This window comes from Chiloscyllium plagiosum, unplaced genomic scaffold (genome assembly GCF_037043375.1).
Source record: "Chiloscyllium plagiosum isolate Xiang-an unplaced genomic scaffold, Cpla_swu_hap1 HiC_scaffold_31, whole genome shotgun sequence".
Classification (NCBI taxonomy): Eukaryota; Metazoa; Chordata; class Chondrichthyes; order Orectolobiformes; family Hemiscylliidae; genus Chiloscyllium; species Chiloscyllium plagiosum.
The window spans coordinates 23,590,474-23,604,042 of NW_028270169.1; the positions used below are offsets into that span (position 1 = coordinate 23,590,474).

The 13,569-nt window shown below is 42.3% G+C and overlaps 1 protein-coding gene across 2 annotated transcripts in view; it reads right to left on the reverse strand.

The window, feature by feature from the left end:
• pipox (pipecolic acid oxidase) overlaps positions 1-12,872 on the reverse strand; it is a 57,995-nt gene extending 45,123 nt beyond the window's left edge. Inside the window, exons 1-2 of one of the 2 annotated variants that reach the window (XM_087977361.1) lie at positions 12,735-12,791; positions 2,896-3,075 (exon numbers count right to left, since the gene is read on the reverse strand). Coding sequence is in view for 1 of the 2 variants with exons in the window: in XM_043718456.2 (XP_043574391.2) it covers positions 12,735-12,857 (123 nt within the window). In the remaining variant the exon portion in view is untranslated. Of the gene's footprint in view, positions 1-2,895; positions 3,076-12,734 lie in introns of both variants that reach the window. The other variant, XM_043718456.2, reaches the window with a different exon arrangement.
• Between the last annotated feature and the right edge of the window lie 697 nt (positions 12,873-13,569).

A 13,569-nucleotide genomic window follows, 5' to 3' on the forward strand; every position in this document is an offset into this window, starting at 1 on the left:
GAAACTGAAGCGATGAAAATTCTACCATTGCTTCACTACTGCATGCATGGTCCAATTTCACTCTTACTGTTCTAAACAAATGAAACTTTTCATGGAATTAACCACCCTCAAATCATATGAGATGATTCTGGAATTGTGCTTAAATTCCTGCTCCTATAGGCTGTCTAAATGAGGAATTGTAGCACATACCATTGAGCTGTATTGAGGAACTGAAGCAAAACTCATGATGCGCACATAAAACAAAGAACTGCAGATGTTGGAGTCTGCAAGAAAAACAAAACTTGCAGGAGAAACTCAGCAGGTCTGTCAGTATCTGTAGAAAGAAAACAAAGTTAATATGCTTCTGATGAAAACTTCTGATGATTTGAAATGTTAACTCTGTTTTGTTCCCACAGAGGTTGCTAGAATCACAGGGTGTTTAGAGTGATCAAATTAGGTTTAAACAAATGCTGGTGTCTTCATGTAAAATAAAACAAAAACATGACTGCCACTATTTAGTATGACAAACATTGATAACGTTAATAACTTTTGAGGGGAAATTTTATAATTACTTATTGTTACAATTTTTAAAATCATATTATAATCATATTATATTTAAAATAATATTATAATATATAATGTAAGATGACAGGTGTTGTTTAGTTTTGTTTTAGGTAATCAGTAGGTTACAATGAATTCACAAAACTCACATGTTTGCATTTGGCAAGAACATGGAGTAGAGCTAATAATTTGCAAATGATGGGTTTGAGTTTTAGCTGTGCTGTTGGGAGACATCTGCCAAAAGGGATAATGAGCAACTTTGAGACAGACCCATTGAACTCTAACAATTGACAATGGATTGGCACTGACAGATGCCAGGAAATGGGTAACTACCTCCCAGCACTGACATTGGTTTTGAATTGTTCATGGTGGGTAGAGAAAATAACAAAAAAGGATAAACGCTATGGACCCTTCCTTAAAACAAAAGGTAACAGATTAAAAATGGTATTCATAAACTGCTGCCATTTCCCATGTGTGTGAATGTTTCTGGATATTTGTAGAAAAATAGAGACAAGCACAAAGCAAATTAAAATAGCTGGCTGGATGTATATTGCAATTCATTCTGAAGCCACCAATCTGACATGTAAGTCACTGTGAAATACAATATTGACCATCATTATTTTCTTCACCACATACTCTGCACAACGGGAGACAGCTCAATTGGTTAGGTGGTGAGATGGTTCAGAATAACAATGTTGATTCAAACACTATTCCAGCGGTAGTAGACTTGAGACCTGCCTCCTCCTGCTGGTCACTGAGAAGAGGCAGCAATGGGAAATCACTATTGGCAACAAAGTGGCCAAGAAACCAGTTCAGGACGAAGCATCAGCAAACGGTGAGGCAAGGACCTGCCTTCAGGCAGAGCACACGTGGTGTAAGTCTACACAAAAGGTCCGCTCCCAAGATCAAATATTTCTTTTGAACTGCCCAACAGGCCACCTCTTGCTTTCCCCCTTTTCACTGTGGAGAAACACTTTGCATTTTGTAACCACAAGACGCAGCAGCAAATTAATATCAAATCAATACTCTGAAATTTGTATGATTTTCAATGAGAATGTTGCTATGGGATTGTTTGATCGACAGCATTTTAGATCAATTTGAATATGAAATTATCTTTTCTAGCTCCTGTACTGAAACCAGCAGCAGCAGACCTGGAGAAGGGGAATAGTATGAATCTTTTTGAATGTTTGTGTGCAGAAGGAGCTGGTGGCCATAATGTCAGGAGTTGTAATGCTACCTCTGGGAAGACACAGTCGATTTGTGAATTGTCTTGGGGAAGTGACAGCTAACGTAGGGCCATGGAGATTGTAGCATTAATGATCATTAAGACACTGCAAAACATTTTGACTGCAGGCAACTGCTGGAGCCCTCTTGTTTCTAGCCATCCTCTGACATCAGTGTTTACTCCCTTGTCATGCTACATGTTCTTGCCAAATTGTGGTTCTGTTCTGCAGAGCAAAGCTGTGCAGTACTCGGAGAGTCATTGTCATTTGAATATCTCTCAGTGACCCAGCAGGTCTGGTCCAGCAGTGCAATCATCTCCCTGGTTTTCTCAGGGAGAATTCTAGCTGGTCATTGGATCTGCTTGTCGGCCAGAGTTTTGACAGGAGAATCAACGTTTCAGGCATAAGCCCTTCATCAGGAATGAAGGGCTTATGCCTGAAACGTCGATTCTCCTGCTCTTCAGATGCTGCCTGATCTGCTGTGCTTTTCCAGCACCACACTCTCGACTCTGATCTCCAGCATCTTCAGTCCTCACTTACTCCTAAAGAGACATGAGTCGAGCTAATGCAAAGAGTAAGCAAGCCAAAGACAACAGATGCTAAGAGTTAGTGTCAGTGTGTCAGAGATGGGTAGTGGTAACATAAAAGTATCTACGGTCTGTTCCCCGGGACGCACACCGAGACGAACATCAACTGTGCCTGGAGGATCATCAACTCGGTGAAGGACGGTCTCTGTTGATCTTCCAGCTGAAGGAGTTGACCCCGACTGAGTGTTGCAGACTGGCACATTCCAAGGTCCAGGACTACGTGATGAGGGACGCGCTGAAGCTTGGGGCAGCTGCCGCCAAGGCGCGGTGGGGAAAGACCACTGTGTAACATCTGCCTGCCTAACGAAGAACAGGGGGCGCATGCAGTCATTTGGGCTCCACTGACGCCTCAGCAGAAGAGCTGGATCATAAACGTACAGACTTGTATATAGGAAAAATAAATTCCGATGCCTGGAGGTAAAGCAATGTAATGTATGCACAAGGATGGCATGACCAATTGTATAGAGATCCAAATAATTTTATGAATAAAGTATATTTTTGAAATTAAAAAAAAGTAGTGATATACGTAAATTTATCATGGTTACCTTTGGAGAAGAAATTTAGGAAGAGATGGGATATAGGTTAGTGGTTTTGAAGGTGTTAATGTTGCATTAAGCTCCACCCAATCTGGTAATGACCCTCCTCCTCTGAGTGGAGGCAGTGAACAGCTCTATGTGTTCCTGACAGGAGCAGATGAGTGTTTAACAGCTCCTAGGTGATTATGCCTAGCAAGGAAATGTAAACGGTTCCTATTACTATCATGCAATTGTTATGCAAGACATATTTCACCTCACCAGTAATCTATCCTATTACCACAGCTTAAACAGGCCCTAGATACAGCATGGAGAAAGGAGAATTGATGAAGCAAACTGCCCAAACCAGAATACAACATGAAAAAAAGAACTGCAGATGCTGGAAATCTGATATGAAAACTAAAATTATTGGAGAAATTCTGCACATCTGGCTGGATCTGTGGAGAAAAAGCAGAGTCAAAATTTTAGATCCATTCCTGATGAAGGGCTTATGCCTGAAATATCAATTCTCCTGATTCTCAGATGCTGCCTGACCTGCTGTGCTTTGCCAGCACCACACTCTCGACTCTGATCTCCAGCATCTGTAGTCCTCACTTTTTTCTAGACCAGACATGTTTGGTTAGAATCCTGAAGGTATTACTTGTTGCTGAGAAGATTCAGGATCACTGTGGGGCTAATTAAGAAAAAGGCTATCAAAGTCACAAGACTGGAACTGAAGAAACCAATAAGTCAAAACTAAATATGACAGAGAAGGGAACTCTCTCTGGTCTTTAAGTACTGTAATGTGATGGTGTTGGGATAGATGGGATTGTATTTTCCTTTATGCTTAAAAATCTTTCAACTTGTGTAATATGTAAATAGTTTAACTTTTTTCTTTTTTTTTCATTGCTTTTAATAAATGTTTAGGAATAAACTTCTGCTTAATTGTTCAAAATAAATCTGCATCATTGCATGCTTGTGTTTCTGTGAAAGATCACAATGTTAAATAAAAACAAAATAAAATATGATCTATCAAGACAGATTTCAGTCAGGGGTCTGACTTGCCCAGTAATAACTACAGCTACATTTGTGGGATTCCCTGCAACAGTCAAATATGTCTCAGGAAGTTGGGATGAGGAGCAGTCCTGCTGGCAGGATTGGTGATGGGTATATCTTGCAGCTACAATTGCCCTCCTTAAGCCACAGCATAGCTGATCAGGAGAGATCCATATGGAGCCTGAAAGGGCAGACCCATTGGTCTTCCCACATTGTGATCATCTGCCACTCCCCAACCCTTAGTGACCATGAGGTCCTCAACTGGCCTAAGGATGGGAGGGTGTCCACCACCATGCCCGCTGCTGACAGTCAGTAGTGGTGGAAAGGTGGAAGGCATACCTCTCTCCACCAACCCACCCAATTTGATGTTCACTCCTTCGCTCTACTCCTCTCAGCAAGTTCCCTACAGCTTCAAAATCTCAGCACAGATCTCATTCACCCAACTCTCCTATCCTCATTGACCCCCACCCCCACTCTCCCAGTGCCTCAGGTTTAAATGTCTCTTCCTTATGCTTAACTCCCTTCACGGTTTTACGCCTTCATCCCTCAAACTCCATATACTTCCAGTGCAAAATATTCTATCCTCTTTACAATGGCCTTTGCTGCAAACTCCCTCCCTTCACCTGCCATTGGTGGCTGTGCCAACTGACATGACAAATCGAAAAAAGCCTGGAGAGGGGGGCATTGATTCAGGACATGGCTTCCTAGACTTGGGAGAGTTAGAACAAAGAATAAAGAACAAAGAAAATTATAGCACAGGAACAGGCCCTTGGGCCCTCCAAGCCTGTGCTGATCCATATTCTCTATCTAAACCTGTCGCCTATTTTCCAAGGATCTGTATCCTTCTGCTCCCTGCCCATTCATGTATCTGTCTAGATACATCTTAAATGATGCTATCGTGCATGCCTCTATCACCTCTGCTGGCAACACACTCCAGATCAACTAGGAGAAAGTGAGGACTGCAGATGCTGGAGACCAGAGTTGAAAAGTGTGGTGCTAGAAAAGCACAGCAGGCCAAGCAGCATCCGAGGAGCAGGAGAATCGACGTTTCGGGCATAAGCCCTTCTTCAGGATCCACAGATCCAGCCAGGTGTGCAGAATTTCTCCAGTAATTTCTGTTTCTTCAGGAAACGTTGATTCTCCTGCTCCTCGGATGCTGCCTGGCCTGCTGCACTTTTCCAGCACCACATTTTTCACCACCCTCTGCTTAAAGAACTATTGATGCATATTTCCCTTAAACCTTTCCCCTCTCACTTTGAACTCATGACCCCTAGTAACTGAGTTTCCCACTCTGGGAAAAAGTGTCTTGCTAGCCACCCTGTCGATACCTCTTATGATTTTGTAGACCTCAATCAGGTCCCCCCTCAACCTCTGTCTTTCTAATGAAAATAATCCTAATCTGCTCAGCCTCTCCTCATAGCTAGCACCATTCATACTAGGCAACCTCCTCTGCACCCTCTCCAAAGCATTCCCATCCTTCTGGTATTGTGGCAACCAGAACTGTACGCAGTATTCCAAATGTGGCCGAACCAAAGTCTTATACAATTGTAACATGACCTGCCAACTCTTGTACTCAATACCCCGTCCAATGAACTGAAGCATGCCGTATGCCTTCTGGACCACTCAGCTGACCTGTGTTGTCACCTTCAGGGTACAATGGACCTAAATATCCAGATCTCTCTAAAAAAAAAAAGCCATTTTCCCCATGGCTTTTCCATTTACCATATAGTTCGCTCTTGAATTGGATCTTCCAAAATGCATCACCTTGCATTTGCTGGATTGAACTCTATCTGCCATTTCTCTGCCCAACTCTCCAATCTATCTACATTGTGCTGTATTCCCTGACAGTCCCCTTCACTATCTGCTACTCCACCATCTTACTGTCATCTGCAAACTTGCTAATCAGACCATCTATACCTTTCTCCAGATCATTTATGTATATCACAAACAACAGTGGTCCCAGCATGGATCTCTGTGGAACACCACTGGTCACAGGTCTCCAATTTGAGAAACTCCCATTACTACTCTCTGTCTCCTGCTACCCAGCTAGTTCTCTATCCATCTAGCTAGCACACCCTGGACCCCATGTGACTTCAATTTCTTCATTAGCCTACCATGGGGAACCTTATCAAGTGCCTTAATGAAGCCCATGCACATGACATCTACAGCCCTTCCCTCATCAATCAACTTTATCACTTCCTCAAAGAATTCTATTAACTTGGTAAGACATGACCTTCCTTGCAAAACAAAATGCTATCACTGATAAGCCCATTTTCTTCCAAATGCAAATAGATCTTATCCCTTAGTATCTTCTCCAGGAGCTTCCCTACCATTGATGTCAGGTTCACAGGTCAATAATTATCTGGATTATCCTTGCTACCCTTCTTAGACAAGGGGATAACATTAGCAATCCTCCGGGACCTCACATGTGTTCAAAGATGCTGCAAAGATATCTGTTAAGGCCCCAGCTATTTCCTCCCTCGCTTCCCTCAGTAACCTGGGATAGATCCCATCTGGTCCTGGGGACTTGTCCACTTTAATGGCTGTTAGAATGCCCACCCTCCCTCCTTATGCCGACTTGACTTAGAGTAATCAAACATCTTTACCCAACCTCAACATTCGTCATGTCCCTCTCCTCGCTGAATATCGACGCAATGTACTCATTAAGAATGTCACCCATTTTCTCTAACTCCACACATAACTTTCCTCCTTTGTCCTTGAGTGGGCCAATCCTTTCTCTAGTTACCCTCTTGCTCCTTAGATACGAATAAAGGCTTTGGGATTTTCCTTAACCCTGTTGGCTAAAGATATTTCATGACCCCTTTTAGTCCTCTTAATTCCTTGTTTCGGATTGGTCCTACTTTCCAGATCTTCTTCCAAAGCTTTGTCTGTTTTCAGTCACCTGGACCTTGCATATGCTTCCTTTTTTCTCTTCGCTCATTTCACAATTTCACCTGTCATCCATGGTTCCCTAATCTTGCCATTTCTATCCCTCATTTTCACAGGGACATGTATGTTCTGCACTCTAATCAACCTCTCTTTAAAAGTGATAAGAGTTTAAAACGTTCATGCACCTTTGGTGAGCTTATGGGGAAAGTAGCTTTTGCAAACCCGACAGCAGCTATTCAATACAGACATGAGTTAATACTTAATCCCCTGTGATAATCTGGAATGAGCCAGAGATATAAAGGCTGAAGGCTGTCGTGACCTTTATTGCAGTATATGGTGCTGTTCTCACAGCAGCAATTCACTGTGGGTGATGTAAGGTTGTTAATTCTGAAGTGGTGACACAACTGTCTAATCACCCTCACTAGCGAAGACCAGTCTCCATATGCACCCTCATGGGAAGAATGGGGACAATGTCATTCTGGACGAGTGAGAGCACCTCACTTCTTTCCCTCTCCCTCTTGTACCTGCTGCATCTGAGGCTCTATCTCAACTTGTTGCCAGAACAGACTTGCTGATAGACAAAAAATATTCTGTTACCAGGTGTCAGTACAGAATCTTCAGCAGGCACTACAAATATTTTGGAGAGAGTCTAGCTGAAAGCCAGAAAGTTACAGAAGCAAATGTCTCATTGAATCTTGCAGCATTTTACCCAGGTAGAAGCAAAGGCTGTCAAAATTGAAACCCACTTGAAAATTAAATCGGACAGAAAACCAGTATTTCTTTTACTTTTTAATCTGACTACAGCCCATACACATTGTTTCATTACATTTCCCTGTCTTCCAAAGATCAGCTCAACAGCATTGTCAATTATCTACTATATTCAAAGGTGTGCCTTGGAGCCATAATCTACATACATTCCTTCTTTTGGAACTGTGGGCCAGGAAGAGAAACCTGTCACTTTATCCTTCACTCAAAAGGAGTGCAAGTTACAGCTACTTGCTATCTCTTTCCATGAAGAAAATGTTTTGATTGACCTGATTTGAATCCAAAGTGGATCATAGGAGTGGCATGTGGCTCAGTAGTTAGCCTCCCAGTCCCAGGGATATGGGTTCTAGCCCACTCTCAGGTGACTGTGTGGAGCTTGCACAATCTCTCTGTGTCTGCATGGGTTTCTTCCGGGTGCTCCGGTTTCCTCCCACACTCCAAGATGTGCAGGTTAGGTGGATTCGCAATGCTAGATTGCCCGTAGTGTCCAGGGATGTACTGGCTGGGTGGGCTGGCCATGGGAAATGCAGGGGTAGAGGGATCAGTGGGTCTGGCATTGGATGCTCTTTGGAGGGTCAGTATGGACTTGATGGGCCGAATTACCTACTTCCAAACTGTATGCATTCTAAGAGCAGGGAGGTCATTGCTGGGACTGTGCAGAACTTTGCAGCTGTGTACAGGTATTGCCAGTCACCACACTATAGGAAGGATGTTGTGCACAGGAGATGCACCAGGATCTTATCTGAGATAGAGTATTTCAGCTATGAAGAGAGGCTGGTTAAGTTTGAGTTCTTTTCTTTGCAGTAGAGATGGCTGATGGGAGAACAAATTGAGGTATATATGACAATGAGGGGTATGGACAGGCAGCAAGGAAAGCAGCTGCTCCCCTTTGCTGAAAGGTCAATAACGAGGGGGCACTATTTTCAAGGGAAAGGCAAGAGGTTCAGAGGGGATTGGAGAAAAAGCTTTTTCTCCTAGAGGGTGATGGGGGTCTGGAATGCAACGCTGGGTGGGGCAGGGGGTACACAGGAAGCCTCACAACCTTTAAAAGTACTTGGATGAGCGCCTGAAATGTTAGAACATTCAAGGCTATGGACCTACTGCAGGAAATTGAGACTGGTTTAAATAGTGGTATATTACTGACGGTACAGGCTTAATAGGCTGAAGGACATTTTCTGTTCTGGAGATTCTATTATTCTATGACCTTGCACTTCTCACACTGACCTCCAAAATCTTGGACTGTATGCCCCTTTCTAACACACTGTTCCCATCTACACAATCTACTGTGCCTATGAATGTACTGTCATTTGTAAATGCCATATGGGTATACACCTCTCAATGCTTTAATACCACCCTGGCCTCAGTACAGCTGCATTAAGGGAGCAGCACTTGTCACATCCCACCAAAAAGGGAATGTTCCCTTTAACACGACCTACCCTCTGTCATTTACCTCCCGATAAATTATCATCTGAATAATTGGCCTTAATTTTGGGGAAGGCAACAATGCAGTCACATAGAATTGTATTATGACTGTTCAATGTTAAAGAAGATTAAAGGGATAGCTATGCTGACCTATGCTGATAAATGATTACTGATAAATGTGCAATTAGCACACAGGTTGACACTGCAGTTAGTTCTTCGAGGAGAAAGTGAGGACTGCAGATGCTGGAGATCAGAGCTGAAAATGTGTTGCTGGAAAAGCGCAGCAGGTCAGGCAGCATCCAGGGAACAGGAGAATCAACGTTTCGGGCATAAGCCCTTCTTCAGGAATCAAATACTGCCTAAAAAAAAACTCAGATCAATAAGTTTAAACTTACCTCGCTGACAATCACAAAACCCAATCAAATTTTATTTAGATGCCTTGATTCCTGAAAAAGGGCTCATGCCCGAAACATCGATTCTCCTGCTCCTTGGATGCTGCCTGACCTGTTGCGCTTTTCCAGCAACACATTTTCAGCACTGCAGTTAGTTCCAAATCTGGAATGCAGCATAAAATGAAGCATTGAGGCAGAGGTGACCCTTCATTACCACCGGCGGTGCTGGCCCTAAGGTACAGGTTTCACAGACACCATGCAGCCCTGTAACTGAGACCATATTGGCCCAGAGCCCATAAAACAATTTCCTTCAGTCATTGTCAGGTCGTCTGGATCTGATGAATGCTGACCTCCTGATCAGGCTTCTTCAATTTGTGCCTTGCAATATTGCAAATGTGCAAATACTGCCTAAAAAAAACTCTGATCAATAAGTTTAAACTTAACTCACTGACAATCACAAAACCCAATCAAATTTTACTTAGATGCCTTGATGTTTTCTCGAACATTTCGATGGGCAATTCTTTTTACATTCTTCTCCTCTTACGAATGTTTCTGCCTGACCTGAGCTTTGTAACACATCAATGTCTGTCAGTTTCTGGTGAATTAGCACACAACATTTGACTATTTTGAGTTAGATATACATTAAATTTTAATAGATGAAACTAAGCTTTCAGAGAAATGACAAAGAAACTTAACAGAAACTACTATTGAAAGTGTTCTGTAAAACGGGAGAAATAAAAATAAATGGCTACAAACCCTCTGTACCTATTTACAGCAGATTTACACGGGGGGGTGTCTGAAGTCCCCTCTAACAAGGCAGAAGCAGCAGACAACGCAATCCTTCTTATGAAGATGGGAAATACACTTAAGTACTTAAGTGGAGTCTGTTATGAATATTTGTTTCAGAAATATAACTTGCAGTTTTTGAAAATTACATTTTTACATTTAAAATGAAAATCCTGATCTTGAGGAAGTGGAAAACATCCCTAAGATAATTACCATTCAAAGGTACTTGTTTACATCAAGATGCTCAAGGTGGAAGTGAGTAAACATAAGCAATGGGTGACGCCTTCCTGAATTTCTTGGTAGAGCTGAGTTATTTCCACAAAGGGTTTAAAATATTGATGTCAATCCCAGCTGAAAGAAGGATTTGAAAAGCCAAACATAAGCAAGTCCTTAAACTATCCATGTATTTTTAAAGACAGGTTTGTAGATTGTGCATAATTGGTTGGAATCTCTATTTGGAAAACCCTAGTGGTGCCACATTGATGTGGGGTTAGGTTGCCAAGGAGGTATATTTTTGTACTGGGTTTAGCTGTGTGGTTTTGCACAGACAGACAGAGAGGAAGCTGCCAGCGGTGTCAGCTTAAAAGACTCTAGCAGTGGCATATCTGATGACAGATAGAAGCAGCAGCATTGAGGCCATTAGGAACCAGTGGTGTCCCTGAGCTGGGGCCCATGCTTGCAATGAAAATATCAAATTCATGATGAATTAAATTTGTCCGATCTGCCTGGTATAACCAGCGGAAACGTTTGTCAAGTTAGCATTTGACGAGTGGGGCACCATAGTTAATGAGCTGAGTTCTGAGGATAGCTTGAGAAAGCTCTGTGGTCTCACAGAGGGTAGCGCCTTCCCTTCCCAAAAAAAAGGGAACTGGACAAATACAACAATTAGCCAATTTCTGGCAATGTTCAACCGTTTGTCCCCATAAGAATATTGTAGTGATCACTCCCACCAATACTGTAACAGGGAATTTGGTAAGGACAAGGTCAATTAGATTTTCCCTCATGTTGGATTTCTTTACCACTGCCTACCAGCCCAGTTGGGCACATTTGTCCTTTAGGACTCAGCCAGTTCAGTCAACAATAGTGTTACTGATCAACCATTGATCCTGAACATCAAAGTCCTCCATTCAGTGTAAATTATGTGCCTTTGTCACCCTGAGTGATTCTTCCCAGTTATATCCGACATGAAGGAGCACTGATTCAATAACTGACTGTGGGCTGACATTAATAATTATCAACTTGTGTTTGACTAAATGTTTCAGGTAAATGGTCTTCTGTGAAAATCAAAGTAAAGATAAACTGTTTTGAAATGTTTACTTGACGCCTTTCACGGCTTGCCCTTCTAAGTAATTCTGGTATATTCAGATGAGATTTCAAATGTTCAGATTTTGCCTTACTGCCTTTTCCATATCAGCGTGACTGCTATCTATCCTTTGAACCCTTGTTGTTTGTGAATGTGAATATCTTGTGCTTTTGGACTTTACAAACCGTTACTATGGTACATGGCCCTAAAATCTACATTAGACCTGGCCCTCCAAATCCATAACCTCTTTCACAATAGCTAAGTGAGGAACCAGTGAGCCAAAGTTGGCCTTTGAAAAAGACAAATTTAAATGTATGTCAAGTAAAGACACGGACTATGAATAAGCAGGTCTTTCAGAGAGTTGGCGTGTGGTACGTTTGATGGTCAGTCATCAGAACTAGAAATATTATTGGTGATGACAAAAACCCTTACAGCGAAGACAATTAAGTGACAGTCTGAAGTCACTGGTTAACCATTTGAGAATGGTGAACAGAATTACAGGATACAACCACCAGAACAAATCTAACGAACCTTCCATCCCCACATTATAGAAGCTGAATCTGACCCCTTCCTATTATACAGCTCCCCCCAATCATTGTACAGCTCCCCCCCCCCCCCCCCATGTCCCTTCCTCTGTGGGTCAGCAGGCCAACAGAAGTTCAAAATCTGCCTGTTCCAGAGGTGTGTTGCAAGACATCTGAACAGGTCCATTAAAAATGAAAATAACATTTACTACTCCCAAAGCAATGGTGACCTTGATGGAATTCCACCAACAAAATACAGGCAAAAGTGGGTACTGCAGATGCTGGAGATTAGAGTAGTGCTGGAAAAGCACAGCGGGTCAGGCAGCATCAGAGGAGCAGGAAAATTGACATTTTGGGCAAAAGCCCTTTCCTGATGAAGGGCTTTCAATCACCTGATGAAGGAGCGTCGCTCCGAAAGCTAGTGTGCTTCCAATTAAACCTGTTGGACTATAACCTGGTGTTGTGTGATTTCTAACCTTGTTAAAATAACTCCTCTCACTCTCTATTCAGAGTGAAGATAAGGAAGTACAAAAAAGTTCAATTCTCTTTCTGACAGCTGCTGTTGAAAAAAAAAGTGAACATTTGAATTCGCAGCTTAAATTGAAGTAACAATAGGTTTCTCTGTTACTTATAAACCCCTGCATTGGTAATTGGCCAACAACTGCTTTAAGTTGCTGAATGTCATGTGGATGAAATTTCAGACCTCAGCGAATGACTTCACTTGAACATTCATACCTGATCTATTAACAGCGTCTTGTTATTTCTAGCGAGATGATAAGCAGTGTAAGATCCCTGGACTCCTGCTCCAATGACTATCGTATCAAAGTTGTTGTCCATACCATTTCTCTGAGCAGCCATCTTCCCGAAAGTTTGACAAATGTTTATGGAGTCACGTGTCTTCTCAAAGGTCACCTTATTAAAATGGTCGTTACTGATTAAAGGACAGATACAATTACAATGTCTGCCTAAAAATAACACGTGACGGAGTTATTTACAGAATACAGAATTTATGGAAAGGCAACAGTGCGTGCTCTGCTGGCAGTCCCTGGGCATACATTTCCCTGTAAATTACTAACTGCATTACCCAGCAAGTGATCTTGCCACTGAGTAAGGGTGATACCTGTGTAGAATCAGCAGTATGATGGGGTGGTTCGCTTGCTGGGCTAGAATTCCTTTCGAATTCCTCCCAAACACAAGCCCATCTTTTCCAAAGGGGGCTTGTTCTGAGCAAGATAACTTAAAACACACACAATTTCTGTAGTAGTTCGGAGGCTATTCATTGACAGCAGTGGGAAAGAGAGAAGTTAATATTTCTTCGTGTCTACAGTCAGGCGAGTTGGCATTCTCTGCCTTTCAGATTCCAAGCGTTTGCAATTATTTACCCTTCTTTTTGGCTTTAGATTCAACTCCTTTTCAAGTAGGCTGGCTTCTTTCATTTGGGAACCGGCTTAAACACACACCCTTTCTGGAAAGCGAGAGCCACAATGAATATTATTTTGCTCATATACGTAACTTCTACACAGCACAGTCTTTAAATACACTTTTTAATAAAGGGGAAGGATTCCACGGA